Here is a 10,550-nt window from a genome sequence, read left to right as displayed (position 1 = left end):
TGCCGAATGCGTTGTTCGACGAACAGACGGCCGGAACGGGCAGATGTCCACAGACGCCGGCGGAAAACGCGGGAAAACTCAAGGAGATCTTCGAACTGGTGCGGAGAAACATGGAAAAGGCAGCGCAGGATCAGGCGCGCCACTATAATCTCCGAAGGAGGCCGTGGAAACCCAAGGTGGGCGAAACTGTATGGGCCAAAGAGCACCACCTGTCAAAAGCAGCTGAGGGCTTCGCGGCAAAGCTGGCACCAAGGTTCGACGGGCCTTTCAAAATAAAGAAATTCACGTCGCCGGTAATTTGTATTTTGGAACACGCAACAACGAGGAAGACAAAAACGGCTCATATTAGCGATTTGAAGCCGGGAAGCGCGGGCGCCGGCGGGCCAGAGGACAACGAGAGCGACACACAACAATAAAACCCTTTCGGGAAGAAGGGGGGAAGACGATACAGGGTATCGAAAAGTCGGAAGTCGCAGATAAACACACACACACACACAAAAGGCCCGTTGGAGCGCGAGAGCGGGACAGGGAGGGTACACAGCCGGAAAACTGTTTACGGCTAACGCACACAGTTGCGGTTACCGGTACAGGCCCCGCGGAATAACGGCGGAAAGGAGCAGATCGAAAACCGAGGTTTCGTCGCGGCGGAAAAAGCGAGAGTCGGTCTTTTATGATCAAGTCGGCACAGGATGATCAACAACGCGCAAAACAACAACGCCACGCTGCGGCGGTTTGAGCGGATGGTGGTGGAGCGGAAGGCAGCCGCCGCCAAGGCCGCGTGGCAAAAACGCCTGTCGGAGTGGCAGGAGGAGGAGGAGGCGCTGTGGGTACCCCACTCACCGTCGTCGTTGCCACCGCGGCAGCCACCGTTGCCACCGACACCACCGCCGCCGTCGCAGCCACCGCCACCACCGACGCAGCAGCAGCAGGAGCAGCCGCCGACACCGCAGCCACAGCCGCCGCTGCCGCCACCGGCGCTGCCGCAGCTACCGACGCCGCAGCCACATCCGCCGCCGTCGCAGCCACCGCCACCACCGACGCAGCAGCAGCAGGAACAGCCGCAGCCGCCCGTGGAGAAGAGAGCGCGCGACCCGCGCGAGAAGGGTCCGTGGGTGTGGCCCGCACCACCACCACCGAAACTCGCGCGGCAGAAGTCATGCCCCGAGGCAAGACAGCCTCCGCAGGCAGCAGTCGCTGTGTGAGAAGCCGTGGCGGGAAGTTGAGCGCGCGGAGTGGCCACCCAAAGTGGTCGAGGAGTCCGAGGCCCAGGCGGGCAGAAGCCACAAGGACCGCTGGGCCAAGCTCTTCGTACTGGACGGCCAGCGGTTCCGGCTGAAGGTGCGTCGCGGCGGGGACATACGAGTATACGTGCCACAATAAACACAGATCAGCAAGAACGAAAGCGAAAACAGAGTTGTTGGGACAGAGGAGGGCAAGGACACACATTGCTCACATTAAAAAAAAGGGAGTCATCTGCAGCAGCCAACAGGCACGCAGGCCAGCAATCGGACGCGGGGCCAGGCACGCGGGCCGGCTAGTAGACGCGAGGCTGCCGCAGGCGCGGAGACGAAGAAAGAGGCCTCCAGGGCGCTTGAGGGCCAGGGGCAGCCGCCCGGAGCATGGAGGGGCGTTCATCTGGGATCCCTGCAGAAGGGCCTCCAGGGTGCCCGTGTCCAGGGCCGGCAACCCTGAAGCATTAAGGGGCATTATGTCATGTTCGAGGAGCTGAAACGAAGAGAGGATGAGTAAAGATGGCGGTTTTTACGCGAAATTCTGTAACTTACCTCCATTGAGCTGCAACTCCGAAATCCACGTGCTTAGCGAAAATCGGGATGGGGGCGCTACGATAATAGCGGTCGATCGATAGGGAACAAAATTACTGGATGTTATATTGATTTTCAACACGCTGTCACACTATTGGCAGCAATCGGCACGACATCGGAATATCGAAACAGGAAGTAGCAACGCCGGTCGCCAATATCGATAACTCGATCGCGCAATCAGCGATGGGACAACATCGGTAGGAATCGGAGGTGGCAACGCCGGTCGCCAACATCGCCAAGTCGATCATGGTGAGTATCGGTGGAGTTGCCAGGGATGTGAAGCGATGAAGAGGCGGGAAATTTAAATGCGGAGCTGGTGTCAAGAAGCAGACGGCAACAGATACAGGAGGCTGGAAAAGGGCGCAAGGATCAAGATGCCGGGTCGAGACGTCGAACGACAGGGTCTACTAGGCTGAGGCTGCCGGGCTGAGATCAAGGAGGCGCAGGTCGACGTGAGGAGTAAGGAACGATGAGGATCAAGATGCCACGTCGAGATGCTCGAATAGGCTGAGACTCCGATCAGGAAGGCGCAAGGATGTTCAAGACGCCAAGTCAAGACGCTGAACGACGGGGTCTAATAAGCTGCGACTGCCAGGCTGAGAACGAAGGGCGCAGGGTCGACGAGAGGAGATCGAGGAAGTTGCCTATGCAAGGAGGAACCGAAGCAGAGGACCGCCGGAAACAACATCCTTTTCAAAACTTCCGAAGAAAGGGGGAGATGTAAGGAGTCATAAAACTCCCCACAAATCCGGGAGCAGGAGATCGGCGTAGCAACAGCGAAGTCGGCTGGAATGCGAGAGGAGTCAAGGGCGGTCAGGTCAAACGGTAAATAATGGACCTTGGACCCCGGCAAAGCGGAGAGACCGTGAATTAACGGTACCGCGCTGGACCTTGGACTCAAACCCGCCAAAGGCGTACGGGTCATACGGTAACGGTGCGGACTTTGGACAGGCACAAAGAGGACGCACCGTGAACTAACGGGACATGGTTGGACCTTGTACCCGAGCGAGCCCTGTGCAAAAAGGGAAATAACGGGATTCCCGCAGCCGATATAAGGGACGGCGCCGGCGCAGCTGGGGACAGTGAAGAAGAAGTACGCGAAGGGCCATACAGCCATACAGTCAAGAAGAAGTATGCGAAGGGCCATACAGCCATACAGTCGGTCGAAAGTTACGCGAAGTATCTCGCGGACGATACACCCTGCCCCATAACATCCTAAGCCCCGGTCGAGCCCGCAGGTTATCCTTCGGCGAGGGCAACAAGTGCCTGGCATACGCAGGAAGGGACGGTGGAGTCAGTGGTCGCAACGGTGGCTCGGAGAGGAGCGCTAGTTTATCTCACGGACGATACACCCTGCCCCATAACATCCTAAGCCCCAGGCGAGCCGGTACGGATCCCCGTCGGAAGCGACGCAGGCGTACGACGGAAGGACGACGAAGGAGCAACGACGTGCATCCGACGGCGAGAATCACTAAAGCGCTAAATAAAAGTGGTTTAAATCTGAGAATCTGTTTTCTTTTTGGTCGGGCAATCACACAAATCATAAATTTGGTGGGACGAACAAACAAACTCTCTGAGCTAGCCGTTGCATTTCGTAGCGAGCAGAAATAAGAAAATCAGTTCGTTACAGCTTCTAACTCTTTTTCAGGTGAGATAGATCGATTTTGTCGAGCATATATTATATATTGACCCTTTTTCAACATTGAGTTCCAGAACATTCGCTTTCTCATTCGAATCCCTTCCCTCTCGCCGTGCAATTCTTCTAGTTCTAAGTCGTCTAGTAGGTCCTTTATATCATTCTAAATGGACTATACTTAGTGGTTCGAGGTGGAGTATTGTTTATAATTTGTTGAGCTCTGTCTACGTGGCGATACCAATTTACTGGGTTTTCTTGGCACATTTTGCCAAGCATCGGGATGACCATCTTATGTATTCGTTCAACTTGTCCATTGCCTCTGTGCATACCAGTTGCAATGTGGAGTAGTTGAATGCCTTCGCAATTGCAATATTCAGTGACTGATCCTGAAGTGAATGCGGTTCCTCTGTCCGTAACTATTCTGCGAGGGTTCCCAAAAAGTGCTGCTTGCTTCTCGAGTTTTTCTATAACCTCGTCTGTTCCGGTTGACTTTGTTGGATAAAGCCAAACAAATTTAGAAAAACCATCCACGACTGCTAATATGTGGTTATACTTCTTCTTTGTATCGGTAAGTGGGCTAACGTGGTCGATATGGTAGGTTCCGAGCGGTTCTTGAGCCTTGTCGATCGGCGATAGTATTCGTTGTGAGTCACGAATGCTATGAACTTCCTTGAATCTTCGTCGATCGGCACTTGGAAAAATCCGTTCATCATGTCGAGAGTGGTAAAGATTTTTGACCCCTGCAATCTATCCAGAACATCGTCTATCAGCCTCATTGGAAAGTTGTCCTTCTTGATTTTCTGGTTAAGTTTCCGATAGTCACAACAAAATCTCTTCGAGCCATCCTTTTTGGAGACCAGTACCACAGGCGATGCATACTCTGAGCAACTTGGTACGATTATTCCCTCTGAAAGCCAGTCTTGCACCTGCTTGTCTATGAAACATTTGTTCTCGTACGAAGTTCGTCGTTGGCGCTGATACACGGGTTCATCGTCTGCCAATATGATCTTCATATTAACTGGAGACGCCAATGATTTTGCTGGTCTATAATCTTTAACTAGATTTTCTACCTTTAGCTTCTAACTCTTTTTCAGGTGAGCACGGAGGACTCATCGATGATCTCAGTGACCCGCATGCCGTAGCGAAGTCCTTTTCTTTTTCTTTAAATAAGACCCCCTTCGAACTGAACACGACATCGATAGATTGGAGCACATCATTTCCAATGATGGCTGCGTACTCCAATTCATTTTGTATAACTACGTGAAAAGTTGAGGTAAAGCATACGCTATCCGCCTGAAGGTTAATATCAAAGCATCCTATTGTCCTTAGCTCACCTTTGCCAATGCCTCTCAGATGTTTAAATACAGGCTTGAGCTTTAAATCTTCAAAGTTTCTGAAAATATCCTCCCTCATCAAGCACAAGTCGCATCCCGAATCGATAATCGCTACGAACGTCAAACCATTTGATACTATCATTTTATATATTGACCCTTTTTCAACATTGACTTCCAGGATATTCGCTTTCTCATTCTTAACGGCAATATTATTTTTCTTTTCCGCGCAGTTCTTCGATATGTGTCCTTTCTGGTAGCAATGATAGCAAACTATGTCGCACTTACAATCTCTGGCAATGTGGCCTTCACTGTTGCACTTAAAGCATTTTCTCTGGCCATTACTCTGTCCTTGTTTCACTGCCACCTCTTTCTTAACCATTTCCTTATTAATTTATTTTCCCTTTATCTTTTCGAAAATAGAAATTTCGTCCCTTAGATCTCTGATAGTTTTTGCGCGATACAGCCCAGCCTTATTTATCCTGCCATCCGGTATGCCCTCTACAACATACGAAACTAAGCTCTCCTCATCAAAACTTATCGATATGCTGATCTCCATCATACTGTACAAGAACTCAATGCATGTCTCTTTTGGTTTTTTTTGCCTTTGCCGCAGCAGCTTATGAATCTCAGCCGAGCATAATTTTTTACCGAACTCATCTTTTAACGCGCGCTGTAACTCGACCCACCCTCTTATTCGGTTTGTGCTTTTGATATAAAGCTTGGCGGCTCCAGTTAAAAGTTGTTTAGCATAGATAAATCTTTGCAAATTGTCCCAGCCTACGGCTACTGCAACGTCTTCGAACTCAGACAACCAATGATTGACGTCTTCGTGGTCTGAGCCAGAAAATTATGAAATGCTGTCTTGGACATCACGTAGAGTAAATCTCGAGTCTACGTGGTGACTAACATCTTGATAATTAGATAAACCCGAAACACTTACTGCATCCTCATCCTCACCGCCCGCATCTATGCCATAGTGTTCAAATAATCTGTCCTGCAAAGCCCTCTTTCGCCCATTTGTATCCAAACCCAATTCCGTTAATTTTGCTTTTAAAAAAGGCGCGGTCAATTCGAGAATTTGTCTAGCATCCATGTTAGTGCGTAAGCCGTTTACAAATGATTTTAATGTTAAACAATGAAAATCCAAAAAAACAAGAGAGAACGCTATAGTCGAGTTCCCCGTCTATCTGATACCCGTTACTCAGCTAGTGTAAGTGCGAAGAACAGTTTTGTGGGTTTGTGGGCGTTAGACTGGGCGTGGCCAAAATTTTTTTGGCAAATAGATAGAAATTTACAAGACTAATACAAAAATGAAAACATATCAAAACATTTTTCAAAAGTGTGGGCGTAGCAGCTCTGGGCGGTTTGTGGGCGTTAGAGTGGCGTGGCAAAAAGTTTTTTTGCAAATCGATAGAAATTTACAAGACCAATACAAAAATGAAAAAATATTAAAACATTTTTCAAAAGTGTGGGCGTGGCAGTTTTGGGCGGTTTGTGGGCGTTAGAGTGGGCGTGGCAGCATGATTCGACAAACTTGCGCTGCGTCTATGTCCCTGGAGTCTGTATTCCTAATCTCAACTTTCTAGCATTTGTAGTTCCTGAGATCTTGACGTTCATACGGACAGACAGACGGACAGACGGACATGGCCAAATCGACTCGGCTATTGATCCTGATCAAGAATATATATACTTTATATGGCCGGAAACGCTTCCTTCTGCCTGTTACATACTTTTCAACGAATCTAGTATACCCTTTTACTCTACGAGTAACGGGTATAATTAAGCAATTTTTAAAAACCAATTTGTTCAATGCGCATCCTCTCGCTCACCCAACAAGTGGTTACGACTCTCTTCCGCCGCTCTTCTCGTCTCTTCAATGTCGTCGTATTAAAGTTCTGCGTTGCGAAATTCGTCCTCGCCGTAACCTCGCTCCGTATTGGGTTACGGATTACTGCTCTTCGTTATTTCGTCGATTTGTTCAAAAATGTGTTCTCATGTACTCGTCGCTGTGATAAATAAGTTTTTGCAATATTGCCAGCTCCGAATCTTACCTCTTTTGTTTTTGCGTCGTTTGATCTCCTCTATTTGATTTGTCGTTGTCGTTGTCCTCTCGTTTTCGTTGCTTTGAAATTCGTCGTTTCTTTCGCCAGCTCTATCCGCTCTTCAATGCGGAATTTTTCCACAGAAACTTCTTGTTTCAACACGTCTTCAAAATGCTCAAGAGCTTTCACGTGCACGTCGAAAGACTTTCCACTAGTCTCACTGTTGCTCTTGCGTTGTCGTTGCAACCGTCAGTTTTGCTCCAGTTTTGCTTCGTCGAATTGTCGCAAAATGTTTGACCTTCGTACAATTGGACTTCGAGTTATTATTAGTTATTACTAGAAGCAGTGAATAGATCATACCATACTTATGCATCATATGCAAAGTACTTGTACTAGGAAAGCTCTAAGTCTACATATACATAAAACGGTAAATGTGACATTGAGGGGAAATAATGCAATAAGAAACGCATAGAACTTAACGAATCTACAAAGGTAGATGAAGAGTGGAAAAAGGGAAGACAAATATTCACTATATATTATTCATGATATTACAGAAAGTTTATTACTATTGCACAAAATTAGGAAATTGTTTTGAAGAACATATTAACTTTGGAATTAAATAAAATTTCGGAAAAGCTTAAAAAACTCAAATCCTTATCAAATTTCTAAATCACTCAAATTCAATACAAATACTAAAACCTAATAACGACCAAGTTATTCACAATATTCTTACCCCTTTTAATATAATTTTAATCAATACATGCAACTATTTAGACCAACCTACACACAGCAGATGCGTAACAGCCAACCTATGGGGCACGTACCAAATTGTTTTAAACCCAACCCATTCATGAACACAAACCCTTTCCCAGCACAAATCGTCAAACGGTATATACCCTCAACTACAACAAATATCATACAAAGGTTGCACGTACAAATGCCTTATAGACACAGGATCTACAATTTAAAATACTGGACATAATTTCTAATTTAAAATACTAGACTTGAAGTTTTAACAGCAAATGGTCATTATACCCGTTACTCGTAGAGTAAAAGGGTATACTAGATTCGTTGAAAAGTATGAACGTCGAGATCTCAGGAACTGCAAAAGCTAGAAAGTTAAGATTAAGCATACAGACTCCAGAGACATAGAAGCAGCGCAAGTTTGTCTAACGCCCACAAATCGCCCAAAACTGCCACGCCCACACTTTTGAAAAATGTTTTGATATTTTTTCATTTTTGTATTGGTCTTCTAAATTTCTATCGATTTGCAAAAAAAACTTTTTGCCACGCCCGCTCTAACGCCCACAAACCGACAAAATTTTTCAGTGTTGAAGACTCTCCTTCGCACTTCCACTAGCTGAGTAACGGGTATCAGATAGTCGGGGAACTCGACTATAGCGTTCTCTCTTGTTTTACGTTGAAGAACTTAATTATGTTGTATAGTAGATTAGATTATGTCAATAGTGTTTTCAAAACAAATGAACAATTTTATATACACAATTTGTCAAATAATTATTATATGGTTTGTCTAAAGATGTGTTTAGACATGATAAGTAGACAAACTATAAATATGTTCTATTTATGGGCTGCAATAAACATGGCACGGGACAACATAAGTGGCAACTACAGATAAGTACAATGTAGTGGTCTATTGTCGCAGTGTCAAGAGATATGATCACGCGGGAGGTGATTAGCGCAGTCAAAGGCCACAAACATAGATTTAAGATAAATCTCATCTGCATTGACCAACGCAGACTGCAGCGTCTTACAAGCGCTGCATTATATAGTTAGATTTAAACACCCGAATTGAACTCATTAAGTGTACGCATTAGTTTATAGTGTGAACATTTTGGTTGTCGTCGTGCGTCACATGGAGTTGCCTTAAACGGCTACCCCACGCATTGGTTCCCGAAAGAAAGGGCAGACTAATCCGTGGTAGTAGAACACGTTTTATTCTGGAAGAATTCAATGTTTCACAATTGCAACTAACTTATCTTATTAACTCACCGCAGTGTGTCCTCCAACTCTTACACGACAATGAAAAGCTAAATTTTCCCGGCAATTTACAATGGCGAAAAACAATGTGCCCAGGCACATATGGGCTTACAAATCCTTCCACATTCGGACTTCTCAAAAATACTAACTAGCCTATCGATAACAACATTCGATCCGCGACATCCCCGAACTCGTGAAGAACCGCTTTACTCAAATCCAAAAATGCAAGTTTAGAGACGGGTCGCATCATTGTCCTAGATTGGCCGTTGTCGTTCACGCGCACCTTAGCGCGTCTGACAATTCCATCAGCTCCGCTGTAGATCTCCTCCACGATGCCCTTGCGCCACTCTCGTCGGGCCAAGGCAGGATCACAGACGAAGACCATATCACCCTGGTGGATGGGCTCCGTTCGGCGGCACCACTTCTCGCGGCGCACAAGCGTAGGCAGGTACTCCATGACCCACCTCCTCCAGAAACGGTCTCGTAGCAGGCGAGCAATCCTCCACTGCTTCCTCGTAGAACCCTCCTTGGGCAGCTCCGCATCCAATACAGGCGTATCCGGCAGATTGGCTACTCCCTTGAGTAGATCGTTTGGCGTCAACGGCGCCTCCTGGTCCGCATCCACAGGCAAGTGGGTGAGCGGACGCGAGTTTACAATATTCTCCGCCTCAATCAGGAAACTCTCCAATACATGGTCCCTCGGCGCAACTTCCTTCAGGGTATGACGCAGTACTCTCTTGACGCACTGCACCATGCGCTCCCAAACTCCGCCCTCAGACGGGTTCGCTGGACAATTAAAAACCCATTCAATGCTTCTGCTTGACAACTCACTCTGAAGCTTCTCCATCTCGAATACGTCACCAAAGCGCCTGGCTTCCCTGTCAGCTCCCACGAAGTTCTTGCCGTTATCGCTGCGCAGTCTATATACTGGCCCTCTACGGCAGACGAAGTTCATGATCGCAATTATGCAGGAATCCGTCGACAGGTCATTCGCCAGCTCCAGGTGAATCGCCCTTGTCGTCAAACACGTAAACAAGGCGACCCAACGTTTCTCCTTGTGACGGGACACAGTCACCAGCAGTGGCCCAAAGTAGTCCAGTCCTGTGTATTTGAATGGCCATCCACCCGCATCCAGTCTGTCTTCCGGATGGGGTCCCATTATCGGCGGCATCGGCGGCGCTCGCTGCAACTTGCACTCGTTGCACGATGAGATGACTCTCCGCATCACACGCCTCATCTTTGTGACCCAGAACTTTGTCCGGATCTCCGCAATCGTAGCATCCATATTTTGATGCTTCATCCTGGCGTGGAAGTCTCTCACAATCAGCTCTGTCAGACTGTGCCTGTGTGACAGTAATACGGGCCTCCTCGCACTGTACGGCATGCACAGTGCGGCATCAATTCTGCCGTAAGCTCGCAGAATCCCGTCCTCGTCTAGGTAGGGCACCAACCCTCGAATTTCGCTCGATCTAGCGACGTCCTGTCCAGTTTCCGCCGACCTCATCTCGTCGGGGAACGACTCCAATTGTGCCTGTCTGACCAACAGGTTCTCCGAGGCCTTACATTCTGCTGCAGTAAGGCCGTATTCCTCGAGCTCGTTTCGCTGTTTGCGGCACCAGCGCGCAAACCGTAGGACCCAGGCTGTGGTCCTCACCAGGCGACTGAAGCTCGAGAATCTCTGAAACGGAATAACAAAATCGTCTGCCGCAACTAATGC

At 47.9% G+C, this 10,550-nt stretch overlaps 1 protein-coding gene across 1 annotated transcript; it reads right to left on the bottom strand.

The window, feature by feature from the left end:
* Positions 1-8,767: 8,767 nt before the first annotated feature.
* Positions 8,768-10,007, bottom strand: LOC120321092. Its single transcript, XM_039372547.1, has 2 exons — positions 8,846-10,007; positions 8,768-8,793 (listed from the first exon to the last, which is right to left on the bottom strand). Exon 1 carries the CDS (start codon positions 10,002-10,004, stop codon positions 8,982-8,984), a length of 1,023 nt encoding a protein of 340 aa, XP_039228481.1. The 5' UTR covers positions 10,005-10,007; the 3' UTR covers positions 8,768-8,793; positions 8,846-8,981.
* Positions 10,008-10,550: the final 543 nt, after the last annotated feature.

This window comes from Drosophila yakuba, chromosome 2R (assembly GCF_016746365.2).
Source record: "Drosophila yakuba strain Tai18E2 chromosome 2R, Prin_Dyak_Tai18E2_2.1, whole genome shotgun sequence".
Classification (NCBI taxonomy): Eukaryota; Metazoa; Arthropoda; class Insecta; order Diptera; family Drosophilidae; genus Drosophila; species Drosophila yakuba.
Note: the sequence above shows the minus strand (reverse complement) of the source record. Positions and strands in the feature narration are given on the sequence as shown.

Bases quoted from the DNA above. Each gene is read 5' to 3' on its own strand.
- LOC120321092 (XM_039372547.1), bottom strand. From the start codon at position 10,004: ATGCCGCCGATAATGGGACCCCATCCGGAAGACAGACTGGATGCGGGT.